This window comes from Mobula hypostoma, chromosome 30 (assembly GCF_963921235.1).
Source record: "Mobula hypostoma chromosome 30, sMobHyp1.1, whole genome shotgun sequence".
NCBI classification, from domain to species: Eukaryota; Metazoa; Chordata; class Chondrichthyes; order Myliobatiformes; family Myliobatidae; genus Mobula; species Mobula hypostoma.
Window position 1 is genome coordinate 4,235,738 of NC_086126.1, and position 24,412 is coordinate 4,260,149.

Sequence of the window (24,412 nt, forward strand, 5' to 3'; positions counted from 1 at the left end):
CTAGATTTGTATTTCAAACGCAAGAAAATCTGCAGATGCTAATTTCAAAGCAAAACACAAAAAAAGCTGGAGGAACTCAGCAGGCCAGGCAGCATCTATGGAAAAGAGTAAACAGTCAACATTTCGGGCTAAGACCCTTCCTCAGGACTAGGAAAAAAAAATGAAAAGTCGGAGTATTTAATGATACACCGCAGAGTCGACCCTTCCAGCCCTTTGATCCACGTCGCCCAAATAACCCCACAGCCCCGATTAACCCTAACCTCATAATCCAGCGATTGTAAATGGCAGGATACTTGGTAGTGTGGTGGAGCAGAGGAATCTGGGGGTACATGTCCACAGATCCCTGAAAGTTGCCTCACAGGTGGATAGGGTAGTTAAGAAAGCATATGGGGTGTTAGCTTTCATAAGTCGAGGGATAGAGTTTAAGAGTCACGAGGTAATGATGCAGCTCTATAAAACTGTGGTTAGGCCCCATTTAAGAGTACTGTGTCCAGTTCTGGTCGCCTCACTATAGGAAGGATGTGGAAGCATTGGAAAGGGTACAGAGGAGATTTACCAGGATGCTGCCTGGTTTAGAAAGTATGCATTATGATCAGAGATTAAGGGAGCTAGGGCTTTACTCTTTGGAGAGAAGGAGGATGAGAGGAGACATGATAAAGGTGTACAAGATATTAAGAGGAATAGATAGAGTGGATAGCCAGCGCCTCTTCCCCAGGGCACCACTGCTCAATACAAGGGGACGTGGCTTTAAGGTAAGGGGTGGGAAGTTCAAGGGGGATATTAGAGGAAGGTTTTTTACTCAGAGAGTGGTTGGTGCGTGGAATGCACTGCCTGAGTCAGTGGTGGAGGCAGATACACTTGTGAAATTTAAGAGACTACTAGACAGGTATATGGAGGAATTTAAGGTGGGGGGTTATATGGGAGGCAGGGTTTGAGGGTCGGCACAACAATGTGGGCCGAAGGGCCTGTACTGTGCTGTACTATTCTATGTTCTATGTAACATAGTTTTTGTGAGGACCAGTTTCCTCTCGCCCTCTTCAGTGTGAATCACACAAGGACTACAGAGCAGGAGGATGCTCAGTCCATCAGGTCCATACAAGTTTTGTATAACAGTAATTTTTCCCCGCTTCCTTCCCTTTTCTTCCATTGCCCACCCTGGCTCCCCTCTCACCTCTTCTCCTCTCCTCTTCTCCTCCTCACCTGCCTGGCACCCTCCCCCACTTCCTTTTTTCCTCATGGTCCACTTTCGCCTGGGGATGAGAGACTTTAGTTATGAGGACAGACAGGAGAAGAAATAGGTGTTCTTGGAATGCAGGAGACTGTTGCGATCAGTTAAAGAAGGCAGCACGGTCGTTAGCAGAACACTATTACAGTATCGGTAACCCGGGTTCAATTCCACATTATCCTGCATCCTCCCCTTGATCCCGTGAGTTTCCTCTGGGCGCTGCACGTTTTGCTCGCATCCCAAAGGTATACGGATTAGTGGTTAATTGGTCATATAGGAGGCTATGCTAGAGTGACGCTATTACAGCTCAGAGTTCAATTCTGACATCACCTGTAAGATGTTTGTATGTCCTTCCGCTGAACGCGTGGGTTTCCTCTCGGTGCTCCAAAGTAGGTTAATTGGTCATTGTAAATTGTCCTGTGGGGCCGGCTGGTGGCGGAATGACATCGGCGCCGGACCCGGGTTCGAAACCAGTCGGGTCCGCTCCCGAGCACGCTTTCCATCTGTGCCAGATTGAGTGTCAAGATCGCAACTCGACCTGGTAAAATTAAGGGGGAAATACTGCGGAAACGTCTATGTGAGGAGTGACGTCCCACACAGTCTCTCTCTCTCGCTCCACGCCTTGTAAAAGCCATGAAAAAGACATCATCACGGACGCACGCAGGCACACATCAAAAAAAAATGCCCTGTGATTGAGCCAGAGTTAAAGGGGGGTTGCTGGGTGGTACAGCTTGATGGGCAGGAATCCGAATCAGGCAGGTGTTGCGGAATTTGTTGCCTTTGCTGCAGCAGTACAAAGTTATACAAAATTGAAAAATGTGTGTTAATTAGTTAAATTAAGTAGTGCAAAAATAGAAATACAGGAGTTGTGAGTTCATGGGCTCAATGTCCATTCAGAAATCGGATGGCAGAGGGGAAGAATCTGTTCCTGAATCACTGAGTGTGGTCTTCAGGCTCCTGTACCTCCTCCCTGATGGTGGCAATGAGAATAAGGCATGACCTGGGTGATGGGGTCCTTAATGATGGAGATTAAACCTTCAACATTTGTTGCACTTTGCGTGACCACAACATCCAAGAAAACAGCACACAAAGTTCATTCCAGCATCTTCAAACCAGAGCTTTGTACGACCCTGCCATTGCGTCACTGCCTGGAGGTCCAGTCCTCCACCTTTGTAATTCCAGTTCCCAAGTTTGTATCTTGTCCCCGTGCTCGCATAGGTAACCTCTGGGTGCTCCGGTTTCCTCCCACATTCCAAAGTAAATTAATCGTTCACATGGGTGTCATTGGACAGCACAAGCTTGTTAGGCCGGAAGGACCTGTTATCCTGCTGGATCTCTGAACAAAATAAATTTTCCTGTGCCTGTCCATGACATTCGGTGATTAATGCATCAAACGTCAATCCTCTTTAGGCCTTAAATTAGATTTTTAAAAATTCTCTGTTTCTCTTTCTACTATGCCATGCACCTCTGATTTTAGCCTCACCATGTCTGGCTGTGCGAACTAATCAGCTGTAAATGCTGGTCTGCTTCCAGTAACAGCTTAGAGAGGGGGGGCTTTGAATCTTCCATAATTGCGGTCTGCTGCTTCTCCAACACAAGCATAGCAGATTGGTGGCAATGCCCTTTCCCCTTGCATTAGGAGTCATAGGGTCCTATCGCACAGAAACAGGGCCTTTGGCCTTCTAGTCGCATGCTGAACTATTTCCCTGGTCCCGTCAACCTGCACCCGAAACGTAGCCCCCCCCTCCCCATACCTCACTTTACATGTACTTGTTCAAACTTCTCTGAAATATTTAAATACAACCCCCATCCACCATTTTTTCTGGCAGCTTGTTTCACACTCTTACCATCCTCTGTAGTAAGAAGTTCCCTCTCAGATGCCCCTTAAATGTTTCACCTTTCATCTTTAACCTGTAACCTCTAGTTTTAGTCTTACCCAACCTTAGTGGGGAAAAGCCTGCTTGCATTTACCCTATCTATACTCCTCATTTTGTACACCTCTATCAAATCTCCCCTTCTCCTACGCTCTAGGGAGTAAAGTCCTCACCTATTCAACCTTTCTCTACAACTCGGATCCTCAAGTCCTGACAACATCCTTTTAAATTTTCTCAGTGCCCTTTCAATCTTATCAATATCTTTCCTGTCGGTAGGCGACCAGAACTGCACACAATGCTCCAAATTAGGCCTCACCGTTGTCTTGTACAAGTTTAACATAACATCCCAACTCCTACACTCAGTATCCTGATTTATTAAGGTCAACGTGCCAAAAACTTTCTTTATGAGCCGATTTTCCTGTGATTCCACTTTCAATGAATTATGGACCTGTATTCTCAGATTTCTCTATTCTACCACGCTCCTCAGTGCCCTCCTGTTCATTGTGTAAGACCTATGCTGAATCCTGTTTTTCTTGATGAAAACATATCCTTAAACGTTTTATCCAACTGTTCTGTATGTTGTTGGTTATTCCTCTCTGCCAGGTAGTGTCAATCTAACTGTGTTCTAGTGTACATAGTGTTTTCTAAAATTTATCGTTTCAGGCCTTCCCCTGGTTGGTCCTCCCAAAGTGCAAAACCTCACACTTGTCTGCATTAAATAGCTTTGATAGCCTTCTTCACTGTCTACGATACCTCTAAACTTGGTTTCATGTGCAAATTTGCTGATCCAGTTAACCACATTATTGCTTAGATTGTTGATACTGACGACAAGCAATGGACCCAGCACTGATCTCCACTAATCACAGGCCTCTAATCAGAGAGGCAACCATCTTCAAACATTCTCTGGTTTCTCCCACAATTCACTGCCTCATCCTGAATGCTAAGGAAGTGAACCTTTTTGACCAGCCTCACATGCAGGGCAATGTCCATGTAGATAACATCCACTGCCTTGCCTTCATCAACTTCCCTGGTAACCTCCTTGAAAAACTATGTGGTCCACTCTCCTCTCCTATCAGATTCCCACTTCTGCAGCCCTATCCCTATCCCACCCACCTGGCTTCACTTATCCTCTTTTAGCTATTTTCTTTCCCCTCTGCCTACCTTTTTATTCTGCCGTCTTCCTGTTCCCTTTCCTTTCCAGTCCTGAAGAAGGGTCTTGGCCTTAAATATTGACTGTTTACTCTTTTCCATAGATGCTGCCTGGCCTGCTGAGTCCCTCCAGCATTTTGTGTGTGCTCCTCTTTCTACCTGTGATGCCACTTGCAAGGAATTATGCAGGCCTTGCGAGCAGGAAACCCAGGCTGTTCTATAAAGGCACTTTATCCCAGCACTCGGCTTGTATAATTGTCTTTAAAGGATCCAGTGGTGCCGTTATTTGAGCTGACCGTTCCTCTGACCTCCTGTCCACTTAAACCCTCAGTAGCAACTCCTTGGTTGCCTGATGTAATGTCATCTTCACCGACTTTCACTGTTCACTCTCCAACGTGTGCTTCTGTGAAAGAAAGATGTCGCAGTTCAAATTCCAAGGTGAATTTATTATCAAAGTACATACATGTCACCATAATTCTAAATGGTTGCATCACCATCTGATATGGGTGGGTACTTCTTCACAGGATCAAAGTAAGCTGCAGAGAGTTGTAAACTTAGACAGCTCCATCATGGGCACTAGCCTCTGTAGTATCCAAGGTATGTTCAAGGAGCCTCAGAGAGGCCGCATCCATCATTAAGAAACCCCCCTCACCTAGGTCATTCCTTGTTCTCATTGCTACCATCAGGGAGGAGGTACAGGAGCCTGAAGACACACACTCAACGATTCAGTATCAGCTTCTTCCCCTCTGACTTCAGATTTCTGAATGGACACTCATATATGAATGGACTTGTATATATTTACTGTAAATTCAGTTTTTATTGTATATTATCGTGTATAGCATTGTATTGCTGCCACAAAGACAACAAATTTCACAACGTATGCCAGTGATATTAAACCAGATTGTGATTTGTATACAACCCTGAGATTGGTTGCTGAATCCAGCAGCTATAATAGAATCAGTGAAAGACCACACCCAGCAGGTGCAAAAGACAACAACTGTGCAAACACAAAAGCAAAAAAAAGGAAATAATAAATATCAAGAACATGAGCTGAAGAGTCTTTGAAAGTGAGTCCATAGGTTGTGGGAACAGTGTTGGAGTGAGTGAAGTTATCCACTCTGGTTCAAGGGAATAACTGTTCCTGAACCTGGTGGTGTGAGTCCTGCTCCTGTTCCACCACCTTGATGGCAGCAGAGAGGAGAGGACATGGCCTGAATGTTTTGGGGGAGGTGGGAGTGTCCTTCATGATGGATGGTTGAAGGGTAATAACTTCCGGAATCTGGTGCTGTGGGACCTAAAGCTCGTGTATCTCCTTCCTGATGGCAGCAGCGAGAAGAGAGCGTGGCTTCGATGCTCCGTGTTCTTGATGGGCGCTGTTTTCCTGTGACAGCACTCCTTGTAGATTTAGACTTCCTTGTATTTCTCTGGCTACTTCCCATCCAGTAAGGCTAGTCTTGAACCAGAGGTTTGGACTGTGTGCAGGAGAGCTATCTCAGCTTATCTTTCCAGTTTGATCTTTAGACTTACAGAATTTTTTTATTATATTATTATTTAGCCTGGGATTTGAGCGTCACTGGCATTTATTGCCCATCTTTAATTGCTGATAGCTGAACTGGGGTTTGCCAGGTCTTTGAATTGTGAGACCTGCAAATGCTCCATGGGTCAGAGAGGGCCATGGTGAACCAGATGGGGTTTTATGCCAACCTTGTAGATTTGCCCTCATTCGCCACAAGGAGCGCTGTAGCAGGAGAGCAGCATTCTTCGTCAAGGACACCCAGCATCCAAGCCATACTCTCTTCTCACTGCTGCCGTCAGGAAGGAAGGAGGTACAAGAGCTTTAATCCCACACCATCAGATTCAGGAACAGTTATTACCCTTCAACCATCAGGCTCCTGAACCACTGTGGATAATTTCTCATCCCAACAGCGAACTGATTCCACACCCTATGGACTCTGCTTCTAGGACTCTAAAATCATATTCTCAATATTTTTTCCTCCTTCCATCTTCCACCTATCACCTCCCAGTGTCTCACTTCATCTCCCCAACCCACCCACATTCCCTCTCACCTGGTCTCACCTATAACCTCCCAGTGTCTCACTTCATCCCCCCTCTCCCCCACCCACCCACCTTCCCCTCACCTGGTCTCACCTATCACCTCCCAGTGTCTCACTTCATCCCCCCCCTCCCCCACCCACCTTCCCCCTCACCTGGTCTCACTTATCACCTCCCAGTGTCTCACTTCATCCCCCCTCTCCCCCACCCACCCACCTTCCCCATCACCTCCCAGTGTCTCACTTCATCCCCCCTCTCCCCCACCCATCCACCTTCCCCCTCACCTGGTCTCACCTATCACCTCCCAGTGTCTCACTTCATCCCCCCCTCCCCCACCCACCTTCCCCCTCACCTGGTCTCACTTATCACCTCCCAGTGTCTCACTTCATCCCCCCTCTCCCCCACCTTCCCCCTCACCTGGTCTCACCCATCACCTCCCAGTGTCTCACTTCATCCCCCCTCTCACCCACCCACCCACCTATCACCTCCCAGTGTCTCACTTCATCCCCCCTCTCCCCCACCCACCTTCCCCCTCACCTGGTCTCACCCATCACCTCCCAGTGTCTCACTACATCCCTCCTCTCACCCACCCACCCACCGTCCCCCTCACCTGGTCTCACCTATCACCTCCCAGTGTCTCACTTCTTCCCCCCTGTCCCCCACCCACCTTCCCCCTCACCTGGTCTCACCTATCACCTGCTGGCTTGTCGTCCTCCCCCTCCACCAATGTTCCCTCTAATTTGTAATGACCAGTGTGCACAAAAATCTTGTGCTGTGCAATTTTTTGCCCAGTGACAACACGTGCTCACTGAATAATTTCAATAACAATAATGTAAATAAGCCAGTTCTAAACCTCCAGACAAATCATCACAAACTCCATGTTGTCAACACAGAAGGAAATGTGATTGTGTACGATCGTGAAATATACTTACTATGCGAAGAAGGTAGAGGGTGATGACCTTTTGTGTGAAGTTTAAATTCCTTTATGTGCAGGTAGCAAAAATATGTGTATGCACACACCTCAGACGGAACATCGCCCTCCACTCACCTTCTTATTCTGGCTTTCCATCTCTTCTGTCCTGCAATTCCCCCCCCCCCCCCCCACCAGTCCAGTCCAGAAGGGTCTCAACCTGAAACACTGACTGTTTATCTCCCTCCATAGATGCTGGCTGGTGGCAACCACACCGGTCTTCAAGGCAAGTGGTCCCGGCTTTGAATCCGGCCGTCTCCTTGCACGCTTTCCATCTGTGCTGGATTGAGTGTCGAGCTAGCAACTCGGCCTCAAAAAAAAACAGACAATGCAAACAAAATGGCAGAACTACACCACAAGGCGTGGAAAGTAACAACAGTCGATGCTGCCTGACCTGTTGAGTTCCTCCAGTATTTTTTTTATCTACCCTTGATCCCTGAGTCCATTCTACCTCCCAACTCGTTAGATGTTTGTCCAAGATTATTTACTGTGATGCTTGCAAGTAACTTGTGATAGTGTTAGTCTGGCCTGTACCTTTAAACTCGTGCCCAGGTACTCTGAGCCTTGTAGGTTCCAATGTCGAGGAAGAGGCTAATTATAGTTGGAAGTTTCTTTTGGCTGTCAGTGCTAGTATCAGTAAACAAGGTCAGAAACCAGCAGGAAGTAACCGTTCCTTGTTGTGTATCTTCTTTTTAAAAAAAAACACTATTGTTTAAAATTTGAGCGTTTTCACATAACTGGATGAATTGCTCTGAGGGATTGTGATGCACGTAGGTTGGTGGTTGAGGGAAAAAAATGGAATAGATCATGCCAAGAAATGCCCAGCGCCCGTGCCAGGGTGCAACATTTATTATATATAAAATATTGTTGAGTATATGGGCAGTAATGAGTTTGGAGTGATTGGCTTTAGTTATTATGCGCCCAGTGAAATGCGTTGTTTTCATCAGCGACCGACATAGTCCGTGAATGTGCCAGGGGCAGCCCACAAGTGTCATCACACTTCCATTGCCAACATAGCAAGCCTACTACTTAATGACTAACCCATACGCCTTCGGGATGTGGGAGGAAACCGGAACACCAGGAGGAAACCCACATGGTCACGGAGAGACGGGAATTGAAGCTGGATCGCTGGCACTGTAAAGCATTATGCTACCATGTCACTGACTGTAAGGCTTAAATACTTGGTTGATCCTGCTGTCCAGTTAATAAACTGTAGTGTAGTTTCCTGTCTCTGCACACAAAATACTCTGCCGATGCTGGGGTCAAAGCAACACTCACAACACGCTGGAGGAACTCAGCAGGTCGGGCAGCATCCGTGGAAAAGATCGGTCGACGTTTCAGGCCGGAACCCTTCGTCAGGACTGAAGAGGGAAGGGGTAGAGGCCCTATAAAGAAGGTGGGGGAGGGTAGGAAGGAGAAGGCTGGTAGGTTCCAGGTGAAAAACCAGTAAGGGGAAAGATAAAGGGGCGGGGGAGAGGAAGCAGGGAGGTGATAGGCAGGAAAGGTGAAGAAGGAATAGGGGAAAACACAATGGGTAGTAGAAGGAGGCAGAACCATGAGGGAGGTGATAGGCAGCTGGGGGAGGGGGTAGAGTGAAATAGGGATAGGGGAAGGGAGGGGGAGGGAATTACCGGAATTTGGAGAATTCTATGTTCATACCAAGGGGCTGGAGACTACCTAGACGGTATATGAGGTGTTACTCCTTCAACCTGAGTTCAGCCTCGTCATCTGCACGTCCTTTCTTCTACCACCCCCAATAGTCAACTTCTGGTTTGATTCTCCCTCTGGCAATTTCCCTTCAACTCATTTTTCAGTCTTTGGTGTCTGAGTCAGCAGAGTTGACATCTGTCCAACACCCCATTCCAGACACGCCAACAAATTCAAAGCTAATACTGTCAGAAAATTACCAAAGAATGTGTTGACTTCCAGGTAAACTATAAACCAGCACTCCATTCCCCCATCGGGTGATAATAAAATCCCACAGACGCCCCCAGGAAAGTGCAGGGCCAACCATAGTCTTAATGGTGGTGAGGGCACAAGGGGCCAGGTGGTGTGTTTTTTGTTTTATAAGAGGGACGAGTTCTCCAGTGTCCTGTAGTCAATATTTATCCTCCGGTATCGTATTGCTCATTATCACATTGGTATTTGTGACAGTGCTCATACCTGGTCATAAGCAAGTTGGTGAAACTCAGCAGTCATGACACTAGAGACATGTAAATACTTCATTGGTTCTTTATGGTTTGTCCTTGCTTGTGTATACAGGGTGTAGAGGTGCCCGCAGTGAGTGATTTTTTTCACCTGGGAGCCTTCTGAAGGGATAGTGTGGAATTGCTTACTAATACCTTAACTGAGTCACCACTGGCATACTGATTCGCCCATATTGTCTTAGTTTTCTGACGTGGTAAACTGTGGTAGGTGGGGTTTATCTCTCCTGCAATTTGCCAGGAATTGCAGTCATCATGAAGGCGGGCCAGGAAAGCAGGGTGGTTCATCTGGATGGCCTCAAACCTGGTGGCATTAATATCGCTTTCTCTAACTTCTGGTAGTTTCCACACCACTCCCCCTCCCCCTCTCTTCTCCTCGTCTGCCCATCATCACTCTGGTTCCCCTCCTACTTCCCTTTCTTCTATGGTTCACTCTCCTCTCCTATCAGATTTCTTCAGCCCCTTACCACTTCCACCTATACCCACCCACCTTCCCCTTCACCTATCACCTGCCAGCGTGTACTCCTTCCCTCCCCCCATTTTATTCTGGGTTCTGTCTCTTTCGTTTCCAGCCCAGATGAGAGGTCTTGGCCAGAGACATTATTTCCTTCCGTTGATGCTCCCTGACCTACTGAGTTCCTCCAGCATTTTGCTCAAGACTTCCAGCATCTACTGATTTGGCATTCCATCCGCCAAAAGCGGAGCTTCCCAGTGTCCGAACATTTTAATTCCAATTCCCATTCCCGTTCCAACTTGTCAGTCCGTGGCCTCCTCTTGTGCCACGATGAGGCCACCCTTAGGGTTAGAGGAGCAACACCTTATATTGCATCTGGGTTGCCTCCAACCTGATGGCATGAACATCAACTTCTCCTGATTAAAAACACAAACTCCTTACCCTTCCCCTTTTCTTCTATTTCCAGCTCTGACCTCTTGCCTCTTCTCATCTGGCTTCCCTCCTCCTTCGCTTTCTCCTATGGTCCACTCTCCTGTCACATTCTTCCCTCTCCAGCCCTTTGCCACCAACCCAGCTCCACCCATCTCCTTCAAGCTTGTCCTCCTTCCCTTCCCCTCCCCTCCCCCCACTTTTTTATTCTAGCATCTTCCCCACTTCCTTTCCTGTCTGAATCAGGAATCTCAGCCTGACACATTGACTATCTATTCATTTCCATAGACCTTCTGAGTTCCTCCAGCATTTTGTCTGTGTTGATCTACAGAATCTTTTGTGTTTGTGGTTCAGCTTCTTTCCTTGTTGGATGTGCTGTGCTGTGCCACCTGCACAGGTCCTCACTGCACTACCATGTCCAGTGGTAGGCAGGATACCTGAGATGCATCCTGGTGGAGCAGAGTGCAGGAGCAAAGGGTCATGGAGTCACCTGGAATTTGGCTCTAATGTCTGTGTAATGACTACTTGTTATGCAAGATTGGAGTGTGAGCATGCCAGGCCATGCACTTTTCTAACTGCTGCCATCAGGTAGAAGGTACAAGAGCCTCAGGACTCATACCACCAGGTTCAAGAGCAGTTACTACCCCTCAACCTTCAGGCTCTTGAACAAAAGGGGATAACTACACTCACTTGCTCACCCATTGAGATGTTCCCACAACCATGACCAGTGACCAGTGGTGTTCCGCTGGGACCCCTCCTCTTTGTGATTTTTATCAATGACCTGGATGAAGAAGTAGAAGTGTGGTTTAGTAAGTTTGCTGATGACACAAAGGTTGGGGGTGTTGTGGATAGTCTGGAGGGTTGTCAGAGGTTACAGTGGAACATCAATAGGGTGCAGAACAGTTGAGAAGTGGCAGATGAACTTCAACCCAGATAAGTGTGAAGTGGTCCATTTTGATAGGTCCGATTTGAAGACAGAATATAATATAAATGGTTAGACTCTTGGCAGAGTGGAGGATCTGAGAGATCTTAGGGTCTGTGTCGATAGGACACTCAAAGCTGCTGCACAGGTTGACATTGCTGTTAAGGCGTGTGGTGTGTTGGCATTCATCAGCCGTGGGATTGAGTTCAAGAGTCGTGAGGTAATGTTACAGCTATACAAGACCTTGGTCCAACCCCACCTGGAGTACTGTGTTCAGTTCTGGTCACCTCGTTTTGAGTCGAAGGGCCTGTAATTTGCTGCAAATTTATATGTTCTATGTTCTAACCAATGATCTCACTTTTAAGACACTTTATCTCATTATCTCATGTTCTCGTTATTTATTGCTATTTATTTATATTTGCATTTTCACAGTCTGTTGTCTTCTGCACTCTGGTTGATCTTTCACTGATCCTGTCACAGGTTAATATTCTATGGATTTGCTGAGTCTGCCCACAGGAAAATGAATCTCAGGGTTCTATGTGGTGACATATATGTACTCTGATATAAAATTTACTTTGAACTTTAGATGCTGCAATCTAGAACAGAAACAATTCTGGAAAGACTTGGCAGGTCAAGCAGAATCTAGGAAGGCAAAAGATTGCCTGTCCACCTTGTTTTATTCTCCCTTATAGATAAAAGATTAGCTTTATTTGTCTCGTGCACATCGAAACACACGGTGAATTGTGCCAATGACCAACACGCTCGAGGATGCACAAGTGTCGACACACTTTCAGGACAACTCACTAAGCGTAAGCTGTAGGTCTTTGGACTGCGGAAGGAAACGAGCACTGGAAGGAAAGAACGCGATTCGGGGGAGAACGTACAAAGTCCTTGCAGACAGCATCGAGGATTTAACCCTGATCTTACAGCTGGTGCTGAAAAGTATTACACTAGCCACTACACTATTGTGCCCCCCCGCCCCCAACGCAGAATATGTAATCAATCTAATGCTGCGCATGGCTTGGTGGGTGATGGTGTAGAAACCCCTGGTATGATTGCTTATCACCAGTGGTTTAGCTAACTTTCATAATACCACATTCTCTGTCTTTGGCATTCCCAAGAAAGAAAGCTGGTCACTGACTTTGGATTGGGTGACACCTTGCTGTGTAAGGTGGTGTTTGTGGAATCTGAGGTGCGGGAAGCATTAGGAATCAGCTGTTGATGAATGTGGGCTCCAAGGTTTGTGTCTGAGGAATTAAGTTCAAATTTGTCATATGACGGTACATGTATACAGCCAAACAAAACAATGTTCCTCCAGACCACTGTGCACCCACAATGCATATATCACACACAGCAGATAAATCAAAATATTGCCAAAAATAAATGAATAAACTCATTCAAAGTGTATCTAGTATGCAGCACAGGTAAACAGCTTGCTGTCCTAGTGATGAGACCTTGGGATGGCAGAGTATTCAATAGTCTCACAGTCTGAGCGGAGAAATTGTTACCTAATCTGGCAGTCCTAGTCCTGATGCTCCTGTACCAGCTTCCCAACAGTAGTAGGTGAAAGAGATTGTGAGATGGGTGGTAGGAATCCTTAACAATATTTCAGACCCTTCGTATACAACGCTGTTGGTAAATGTTACAAACAAGGGGTAAATAGATCCCAATGATCTTCTCGGCGGTTTTTAATATTCTCTGTAGCGCCCTGTGGTCCAATGTCTTGCAGCTTCCATACCACACAGTGATGCAGCCTGACAGGAGCACTTGATGGTGCTCCTGTAGAAAGTTGTTAGAATGAGGGCTGGTAGCCTTGCTCACCTTAATCTCCTCAAAGTGTGGATGCTGCTGTGCCTCCTTGAGGAAGCGTGGGTCCGGGTTAGATTGTCTGTTAACGTACACACTGAGGAACTTGGTGCTCTTCACCCTCAACGGATCCAGGAGTAATGGGAGGAGGTCACAGCAGCATATTGCATTTCTGAAGCATCACAAAAGCACTTACCAGGAGACTGCTGCTACCAGTTTGAAGAGCTGTCACCAGTCTAATATGGTAGATAGCCAAGACCGATCTGGGATGTTTTGGGAGGGGGAGAGATGTAGGGAGTGGAGCCAGAGTTAGAGCTAAAGATGGGGTGATAGAGTTGGAGAAATAATCGAGGGGAGTGAGGGATTCGGAGATGAGTTTTATGATTCCATCCATTCCATGAAGTGCAAGGGGAATATAAAGCACGTTTGTCTACGAAGTGTGTGTTTTCTGATTTTGTCCCTCTGCATTCTCTTTCAGATTATGTTTACTTTGAAAACTCCTCAAGTAATCCATATCTTATCAGAAGGATAGAGGAACTAAATAAGGTACAGGTTCTTCAAATTTTGGGGAGACGGGTGTAAGATTAATGATTTATTTCCAGAGAGCATTTGGTGGTTGTGGCTGCTCTACGTTGCACCTCTCCATTGAGCCGGTGATAGCTGGCAAACAGTGTCACCCCAGAACCACCTATCAGTGAATTCTCTGGTCAGCAGGCAGAGAGCACCATTTGATCTCAAAGCACACATCACAATTACATTTAAACTTAGCTCTGCCCTGTCTACGCCAAGTCTTAATGTCCACAGACACATTTTTAACAGCAAGTGGCCAGTGGCCCTTGGGACTGGTCAGTATTGTGGTCAATACCATGCTGTATCTCTAAATAAACTTAAAAAAAAACTAAAATATTGGAAGTCTTAACATTTCATCTTGGGTGTCAGGGTGACGATACATCTACCAAAGAAGGTGTAAGATGCTCCTTCCCTCCACTAGCTTGCAGGTCACCCTTGGGCAAGGTGTAGCACCGGCTTAACCCCCCCCCCCACTCCCCACCCTCAATCAGAGTCACGTAAAACCATGTGAGCAGGTGGTGGATGGTCGTATGACCAGCTGGTGCATATCACGTCCTGGTTACGCCAGGGAGACGATCTCTGAAACATGTTGATAATAGCTGGAGTCAGCTGTCTCGTGAAGAGGAAGACAGTGGCAAACCACTTCTGTGGAAGAATGTGCCAGGAACAATTGTGGTCATGGAAAGACCATGATCGCCCACGTCATACGACGCGGCACATAACAAACTTTTTATTCTCATCATATAAGCCATGGAAGATGAAAGAGGAGCTTGCAGTTGGTAAATACCTTGCTATAATGTCACTAGCGCACAGGTATAATCTATTAGCTGCAGAAGGGTGCAGACTCGCCAGCTCTATCACAGGCACTGGCCTCGCTACCATCAAGGACACCTTCAAAAGTGGATTTCTGAAGAAGACAGCATCTGTCATTAAGGACCCTCCACCACCCCCCCCCGCCCCAATCACCCAGGACCGACCTGAAGGGATCCACTCAAAGTTTTACTGCAATGTATACGACATTTTTCTGTATTGCACTGTACTACTACCACTAAACAATACATACTGATTCTGCAAAAGGAAGTTAAAACCAGTGTCGTCATCAGTCCCTTCAGAAAATGTAGGCATTCTCATAGTCTCTATTGGAAAAGCAAGGCAGGTTCCCTGACATGCTAGACGCAATATTTATCCCCCTGTCATTTCACCTGATATGCCACTGCTGTCTCGTGAGATTCCCCCTGCACACCAGCCCACCTAAACACATTAAAAGTGCCCGTGAATCCTGGTTTTTCAATCCACTCCACCAGCTTTAAGAAAGCTCTGTGTGGGTGGCTTGTAACCCATTTGCCACTGTTCACTGCCATGATGTCAAGCTGATCTTCAGTCGGTGTGGTGGAAATGATTATGTGGTTATGGTTCAGGCAGGCATTCCGGTGAGCTGGAATTCAGCATCTTGTCCGAAGCTCATGTTTATATAAGGACCACATGAACAGAAACCCACAGAATAATATTGCCATGAATAAGAATTATTGCTTCATAACATTTGTACTAAAGCTGGTTTCAGTTCTGTGCTGAACAAACATTTATTTGTTCCCCTCTCATTTGTGCAAAAATTGATGTTCCAATGAAACCACAGGCCTGCCGCCTTTTCTCCCCTCCTTTGCCTCTTTCCTATCAAGTGACAGCTGTCCCCTTCTCCTTCTTTTCATCCAGATTCAAAGTTCAAAATAAACTTGTTATCAAAATACATATGTCACCATATACAACCCTGAGAATCATTTCCTTGTGGGCATTCACAAGAAACAGAATAGAATTAATAAAAGACCGTACCCAACAAAACAGACAATGTGCAAAAGGAAAGAAACTGTGCAAATACAAAAAGCAAGAAAAAAAACAATAATAAATCAGCAATAAATATCAAGTGACGGCCTGGAAAGTGAGTCCAGAGAGTGTGGGAACAGTTCACTGTTGGGGTGACTGAAGTTGTCCCCTCTAGTTCAAGAACTTGAGAAAATCTGCAGATGCTGGAAATCTGGAACAATGCACACAAAATACTGGAGGACCTCGGCAGGTCAGGTAGCGTCTATAGAAATGAATAAACAGTTGACATTTCCGGCAGGGACCCTTCATCAGGACAAGAGCCTGATGGTTGTGGGTACTGAAACTCAACCTACTGTTCCTGAGCCTGGTGGTGTGGGTACCAAAACTAAACCTACAGTTTTATCACCACCACTCCCTGCAGGTATTGCCTTGCAAATTTGTAATTGCGTTTATCTCATGTTTGTGTCCCTAGTTTTGGTCTTCCCCTACATTAAAACTCCTATTTCAGGTCAACATTTAATCTCAAACCTGGACCTATTCAGCCATTCCTTGCTGCTTTATTTGCTTACGCGTTTACACATTGCCTTCCCACTGCTGCTCCCATGCCAGCTGTTGGCATTCCCAGCTGACCTGCTGCCTTGCCCGATTTTGTTTTTCCTGTAGTAAGGAAGGGAAGATTGTTGACTCTCCTGGGAATTAACTTGATCTTATTCCCGCTGTTCCTGCTGCACATCTGTCATTTAAAAAAAAACGTTCTTCCATTCTAGCTGAAGTGCCACAGTAGTGTAGCAGTTAGTGTGTCGCCACTACAGCTCAGGGTGTCGGCATTTGTTCAGTTCTATGAGTAGTAGGGATCGTGCATGTCCTCTCTGTGAGCGTGTGGGGCTCCCCCCACATCCCAACAACATACTGGTTCGTAGGTTAATTGGACATCGTAAATTGTTCTGAGAGTAGGCTGCTTGTTGGGCCAGAAGGGCCTGCTCCATGCTATACATCTAAATAAAATAAAGTTCATGTCTTGAACCCAGACCCTAACCCTCCCACCTTACCACAGATGTTTTGATATGCCAACCAGCATCTGTCTTTTCCTGGGTAGCATTGGTGCATTGAGTGAATAATTTTAGGAGCATGTTGATGAGCCATGATAAGACCCAGGACCAGAATTAGGCCATTCAGCCTATGAAGCCATCCATCACCTGCAACCCTGTTCTCCTGCCTTCTTCCCATAACCTTCCAGACCCTAACTAATCAAAAACCTATCAACCTTCCCTTTAACTATACCCAGTGTCTTGGCCTCAGCGACACTGTGATGACGAATTTCACAGATTCACCACCCACTGGCAAGAAATTACTCCTCATGGAGTTCTTGCGGGACAGCACAGATTAGAACTTTTGTGTTGAAGTGACGTACTTTCCTGTTCAGACCACATTAACTCCTTTCAGAATCACGTGGCACTAGGGTGCCACGGTAGCATAACAGTTGGTGCAACATTATTACAGCTCAGAGTTCGATGCTGTTGTCCTCTGTAAGGAGTCTGTATGTTCTCCCCATGAACCATGAGGTTGTCCCCCGCGTGCTCCAGTTTCCTCCTACAGGCCAAAGATGTACCGGCTAGGTCATTGTAAGTTGTCCCATAGTTAGACTCGGGTTAAACTGGTGAGTTTCTGGGTGGCGTGGCTTGAAGGGCTGGAGAGGCCTATGCTGCACTCTAACTCCAAATAATTCTGCAGCTGCTGGAGATCCAAAATAACACACACAGAATGCTAGAAGAACTCGGCAGGTAAGGCAGCATCTATGGAAAGGAACAAACACTTGACATCTTCGGCCAGACGAGACCCTGCTTCAGGGCTCCTTCCCTGCCATCTGAGAGACTCGGACTGTACAAAAGATGCCCTATGCCCTTCTGGTAACATGTTGCCCACTCACACCAAGTGTCACCCTGGAAAGGGACACGAGTCCACAACCTTCCAACCTGGGAGTTGATCAAATTGAGCGTCTGAATTGGTTGCAGAGTGTGATTTATTTATTTATTTTGCTTTAAGCAGACCGGCAGTGGGAACGTAGAAGCCAAGGTTGTGTGCCTGTACCGGAGACGGGACATCTCCAGCAGCCTCAATGGACTGGCGGACAACCACGCACGTGAGTAGCTTGTGGTTCTATCCAGGCCAGCAGTAGTTTGGGAAGAATGGTGTGTACAGGTCCTGCAAAAATAGTGTTGTAAGGAAACTCAAGGAGCATCTCAGCTACAGACAACATTTTATTTTTAGCAGAGTTCCACCCAGCACCAGTGACTTGTCTGATGCTGTAGTGTCTCTCAGCTAATAGTATACAAAAGGATTTATTTAAGCCCGTGGGGATTTTCCATCTGATGTTTGCTTTTAACCTGCAATATATTACGATGAATAATGCCTTCTACAAATGCTTGTACAGTGTGACCAGGAGCATTCCCTCTGCAATCTCACTTACCACCTCTTCATGTCCTGCATCTTGGATGGGGTGTGTTAAATCAGATGATTCAGAAACGGGTTATCACTGATTTACACTCAGTGACCACTTTAATAGGTCCAGAAGTGGAACTCGGTGTGGTCTTCTGTTGCTGTAGCCCATCCACTCCCAGGTTCTATGTGTTGTGTGCTCAGAGATGCTCTTCTGCACTCCACTGTTGTAACGTGCGGTTATTTGAGTTACTGTCATCAGCTTGACCCAGTCTGGCTATTCTCCTCTGACCTCTCTCATTAACAAAGTATTTTCACCCACAGAACTGTCTCTCACTGGATGGTTTTTTGTTTCTCGCACCATTCTCTGCAAATCCCAGGAGATCAGCAGTTTCTGAGATACTCAGTCCACCCTGTCTGGCACCAACAGTCATTCCACAGTCAAAGTCACTGAGGTCACATTTCTTCCCTATTCTGATATTTGGTCTGAACAACAACTGAACCTCTGGGCCATGTCTGCATGCTTTTGTACATTGAGTTGGTGCCACATGATTGGCTGATTAGATATTCACATTGACATGTAGATGTACCTAATAATGTGGCCACTGAGTGTATGTCGTGAAGTTTGTTGTTTTGAGGCAGCAGTACAGTGGAATACATAAAATTTCTAGTGTGAGGTGTTTCACTTCAGACGGATAAATCAGGGTTGCAAAAAGAGCACCTGACGTATCGGCTGTCATAAATCAAAATACTGAGTACAGGAATTTGGATGTTATTTTGAAATTCTATAAAACGATGGTGAGGCCAAATTTGGAGTAGCGTGTGCAGTTTTGGTCACCTATTTAAAGGAAAGATATCAACAACATTGAAAGAGTGCGGAGAAAATTTACAAGGATTTGCTGGTCTTGAGGACCTGAGTTATCGGGAAAGGTTGAATAGGTGAGGACTTTATTCCCTGGAGCGTAGGAGAATGGGGGAAGATTTGATAGAGGTATACAAAAAGATGAGGGGTATAGATAGGGTAAATGCAAGCAGGCTTTTTGCACTGAGGTTAGGTGAGGCTAGAATTAAAGGATATAGGCTTAGAGAGAAAGGTGAAATATTTAATGGGAACCTGAGGGCTATCATCTTCAGTCAGAGAATGGTGCAAGGGTGGAACAAACTTCCAACAGAAGTGGTGGATGCAAGTTCAGTTGCATTGTTTAAGTAAATATACTTTCCTCTAGCCACCTGAACATTATGCCCCCTCGTATTAAGTTATTTTACCCTGGGTCCCTCTGCCCCTCCACACTGCTACCATTTCAAATTCTTTCACAAAAGGTTTCTGATCAGCTCAAAGGTGGCAGAGTTTTTTTTGCCATTTTCCCCGGTTCTTAGACCTGTGCTCTAGGCTCCCAATGCAACTCTGAATACATTGAAACCTTGAGACTTTATCTAACTTTGTTCTACTTAATATTGCCATGCTGGCTTCCAATCTCCATACACGTGCTTCTTTCTATTGCTTTCTTTGCTCTTTCTCGTTGGCGGTTAGCGCAACACTTTACAGCATCAGCAATTGGGGTTCATTCCCACTGCCATCTGTAAAGAGTTTGTACATTCTCCCCATGACCGCGTGGGTTTCCTCTCGCGTTCCAAAGAAATAAAGTACCGTGCCTATGTGAAGCTAGGGTGCCTAAGACTTTTGCGCAGTACTGTAGTAATTTTATGTATGGCACTGCCAAAAAAACACAAATTCGTGATGTGAGTGATGATAAACCTGATTCTGATATGGGTCTCTATTGTGGACTGAGGGGGGGAAGGGGGCAGTGAGAGGGGAATCATGGTTGGGGAAAAAGGGGAGAGAGAGGGAGAGAGCAGGAAGCCACCAGAGAGACATTCTGTAAAGATCAATAAACCAATTGTTTGGAATCAAATGACCTTTCCTGGCGTCTCAGGGCTGGGTGTGTCTGCAGCCGTGTCACCTCACACCCACCCCAGCACTCCTGCTCTGACGCCTGTCCCCCACCCCTCCTGAAGCACTCCATCCTCACCATTCACAGCATCGTTTGCTCCTGCCAGATTTACAAACTGGCTCTCCGAGCTGTACACGAGGAAATCTACAGATGCTGGAAATTCAAACAACACACAAAATGCTGGTGGAACGCAGCAGGCCAGGCAGCATCCATAGGAAGAGGTACAGGCGACGTTTCGGACCCTTCGTCTCGGCCTGAATCGTTGCCTGTACCTCTAACTATAGATGCTACCTGGCCTGCTGCATTCCACCAGCATTTTGAGTGTGTTTCTCCAAGCTATATGTGTGTGACTAAGACTTTTGCGGGAGGGGGCACGGTAGCTGAGTGGCTAGCATAATGCTTTACAGCGCAAGCGATTTGGGTTCAATTCCTGCGCTGTTTGAAAGGAGTTTGTAAGTTGGCTTCATGACTGTTTGGGTTTCCTCCGCATGCTCTGGTTTCCTTCCACATTCCAAAGACATATGGGTTAGGGTTAGTGGGTTGTGGGCAGGCTTTGTTGGTGCCAGAAGTGTGGCGACATTGGCGGCCTGTCTCCAGTACAATCTCTGGCTGTGTTGGTCATTGAGTGGAGGTGTTGATCAACCTTGCTGCTTGGGGAAGCAAGTGAGTTTGGCTTGTGGAAGTTAACGAAGATGATGTTGAAGACGTTTTGGTATCCCATGACCAAGAACTGATAGATGAAGAGCTGATGCAATTGGAAGAGGAAAAGATAACAATCAAAACCGAATGCAGTAGAGAACGGACCGAAAGTGAAGTCGTCCAGGAACTGAACATGAAGCAACTGCGTGAGATTTTCACTGCAATGATTGCAGAAAAGTACGACTTTAATTTTGAAAGGGTACGTAGGTTTAGGGCATATTTACAGGATGGGTTGAGTGCTTACACAGCAGACGACGAACCTTGACCTTTGCCATCGAGGCAGGCAGACATAGGAGAAGATGACCTGCCTGCCCTGATGGAAACAGACGACGATGAGATGACATCCCAGTGTCCCACCACCCCAACCCCCGGGCTGCAGACCAATACATTGCCGTGGAGAATGCAGCGGTACCCAGCACATCTTTAAGAAAAAAGACGAAATAAACAAGCTAATTAATTGGGTGCCGTCTGGCACATAAATGTCAGCCCAGATCAGAGGTGATTGCCGATTGCATCGCCTCTGATCTGGGCCGACATTTACGTGCCAGGCAGCACCTAATTAATTAGCTTGTTTATTTCGGCGTTTTTTTTTTAAAGATGTGCCGGGTGCGTTCCGGCTGCCACTGCATTCTCTGCGTATCGGTATTGGTCGGCAGCCTGGAGGTTAGGGGCCACTGTACCACCCCAACCTCCAACAACTCAGCCTAACACACCATCATCAGTGTGCTCGGTGCTGTCTTCCCAATTCTGGTAAGTGATACTACACTGTACATACATTATTTTTACTTTATATTGGCTCTGTATTTTTATGCGTTATTTGGTATGATTTGGCAGCTTCATAGCTTAAAGGTTACTGGAGAGAGTGTTTCTGCTGAGAGCGCTTGCGTGAGATTTTCGCTACGGAGAACAGTGCGGCAATGATTGTGGAAAAGTATTTCTACTTTATATAGGCTGTGTATTTATCATATCATTCCTGCTTTTACTATATGTTACTGTTATTTTAGGTTTTATGTGTTATTTGGCATGATTTGGTAGGTTATTTTTGGGTCTGCAAACGCTCACAAATTTTCCCATATAAATAAATGGTAATTGCTTCTTCGCTTTACGACATTCCGGCTCACGAACCGTTTCATAGAAACGCTCTACCTTCGGATGGCAGGGAAAACCTGTACATCCTGAAACTCTTTTTCTTTACCAACATCCACAAAAAATGAGGAGTGCCCCAGAGAATGAATGACAGTTAAATGTTAGAACCCCAAGTCCCCCTAGCTCCCCCCACCCATGCATAAGTAGCAGCAAAGCAATGAACACCACCCCCCCCCGGCAAAAAGCACCAGCACACTACCACCCACCCTCCACCCCAAGCACTCAAGCGTGCAGCAATGAAGACACAGACTTGCAGTACCTCAAAGACTACTTGTTCACCCGGTAATTCAACATACCACAGGCTGGCTCTCTCTCTCTCTCCCCCCCAATAAGGGAGAAAGAGCTGTCCCTGTTTCACAGCAAGAAGGGAGACATAACAAACAACTCGCTGATTTACGATGTTAAAAGTCTGTTGCGTCGCTTCTTCCAAGCTCTGCATCCAAAGAACTCTGGTCTCTGGGCACGCAGCCAGCTTGCTGCTTTCGTTCTTCCATCTCCCACCACACGCCAGTTTCCTGTGGTGGCACTGACCTCAAGTCCGCCCGTCTCCAGAGCCACAAAACCCCAGAACCCTGAAGGATCACTTGTCTTCTAGGCTGCGTCCTTGGCATATCGAATAGCAGTCAGTTGTGAGACCCCGAGAGCAGGTCCCATTCTAGCAAAGAACCAAAGTCAGCTTGTAACTCCAGGTCAGGGTCTTCAAAAGAAGGGGAAAAATATTAAAGATAGAAATAGAGCTATTCCTGAAGATTCAAGCAAAGGTGTTGCTGTCGGCGCCATTGTCTTCACATGTACTTTGCTCTCTAGTACATTGGCTGGGATGTCATATCTTGCCACTTTCAGCTGAGGTGGATCTGTGTTCCCTTTTTAACACTGTAGTTTAATGAACAGGCATTATAACTCTAGGACAGCAGAGTAGTATGGTGGTTAACACAATGCATTACAACACTAACGATCACTGATCAAGGTCCAATTCCCACCTCAAAGGAGTTTGACCCTTTAGGTTTCCAAAGACGTGCAGGTTAGGGTTAGTGAGTTGTCGCCACTGGAAGTGTGGCAACACGAGTGGGCTGTGCCCCAGCACATCCTCGGCCTGGGTAGGTTGTGGAAGCAAATGACACAAATCACTGGCTAAGTTCAAGTTCATTGTCATTTATACACATGTATACAACTAAATGAAACCACTTTCCTCTGGGGCCAAGGTGCAAAACACACGTTTTGATGTGTCTGTGACAAATAAAGTTAATCTAGTTTCTCTCAATCCAGTTGTTTTATGCTGAAGAGACTTTGCAGATTTTAACTCATCTACATTTTGCGGGTCTTAGAAGTTCCAGTGCATTGTTTTCTCATCTGTATCAGTGTAATCTCTGTGCGGGGAGCCTGCAACACTTGTAAAAGTGGTGCAACAGATATAACCAAGATATTCTGGAAACCCAGAGTAACACACAAAATGCGGGAGGAACTCAGCAGGTCAGACAGCATCTATGGAGGGGAACAAATAGTTAACGTTTCGGGTTGAGACACTTCATCAAAACTGGAAAGAAAGAGGGCAGAAGTCAGAATAATAAGGTGGGTGGAGGGGACAGAGTAAAACCTGACGGGTGGAAAAGGAAAGGTGTTGGATAAGAATTCTTTGCCACAAGGCCAAATCATCGGGTATACTTAAGCCAGAGGTTGATAGATTCTTGATTGGTCAGGACATGAGATTGGGACTGAGAGAAATGGATCAGCCATGATGAAATGGCAGAACAGACTCAATGGGCCAAATGGCCTAATTCTGCTCCTATATATTAAAGTCAAAAAAGGAGTCTGATCAGAAAGGAGAGTGAACTATGGGAGAAAAGAAAGGAGGAGGGAGTCGAGGGGTGGTGATAGGCAGGTGAGGTTGGGGGGCCAGAGTGGGGGATGGAAAAATTAAGCCGGTATTTGAATTAATTACCGGAAGTTTGAGAAATGGATGTTCAATTTCGATCAATGAAATAGTTGTTCTATAAGGTCATTTCATTCAGATTACATTGTTTCTTTCCGTTGTGATTTGTTGGAAGTGAACTTCATTCCCTCAGTTGCCAAAGTTATCCATGGGCTTGCATTCTTGTCAGCGAGCTTCTATTTTTTTACCTTTCAAACTCTCCCTCAACCAAAGGATCTGTCCCCACGTACACTTGGCGGTGTGACTGAATTTTCTGCTGGTCGTCATTCTTGGGAGGTCAGGCAAGGAAGGAAGTGTAGATGTAGGTTTGTGTGTCTAGTACCTATGCCTTGATATTTGGTTAAAGTGTGAGTAGGTGCCGGTGGGTGTATACACATGCAATTCAAAGCTGTGAACAGGAATGCAGTTTGCAAACATCTTGGACCTCCACGACTTCCATCAAGGCAGTATGATACATTTGTGCATTGACCACTCTCCTTTTAAAGGCACATTAGCTTAGCGGTTAACAGGACACTGTTACCTGATCAGGGCGTCGTAGTTCGGAGTTCAATTCCAGTGTTCTCTGTAAGCAAGTTTGTATGTGCATGTGGCTTTTCTCCGGGTGCTTCAGTTTCCTCCCACAAACCAAAGACATACTGGTCAGTAGGTTAATTGGCCATTGTAAATTCTCCTTTGAGTAGGCTAGGGTTAAATGGGTGGGTTGCTGGAAGGGCCCATTTTGCGTTGTTATCACTAAATTAAAAATAAATAAAGTCCCGATGCAAGGTCTCGGCCCA

General features: G+C 46.1%; 1 protein-coding gene across 3 annotated transcripts in view; it reads left to right on the forward strand.

Annotated features, from left to right (window-relative positions):
• Positions 1-24,412, forward strand: part of mta2 (metastasis associated 1 family, member 2) — a 106,182-nt gene that overhangs the window by 13,278 nt on the left and 68,492 nt on the right. For 2 of the 3 annotated variants that reach the window (XM_063036497.1, XM_063036495.1), the window contains exons 2-3: positions 13,564-13,631; positions 17,517-17,613. In XM_063036497.1, the coding sequence (XP_062892567.1) occupies positions 13,564-13,631; positions 17,517-17,613 (165 nt within the window). The remainder of the gene's footprint in view (positions 1-13,563; positions 13,632-17,516; positions 17,614-24,412) is intronic. The other variant, XM_063036496.1, reaches the window with a different exon arrangement.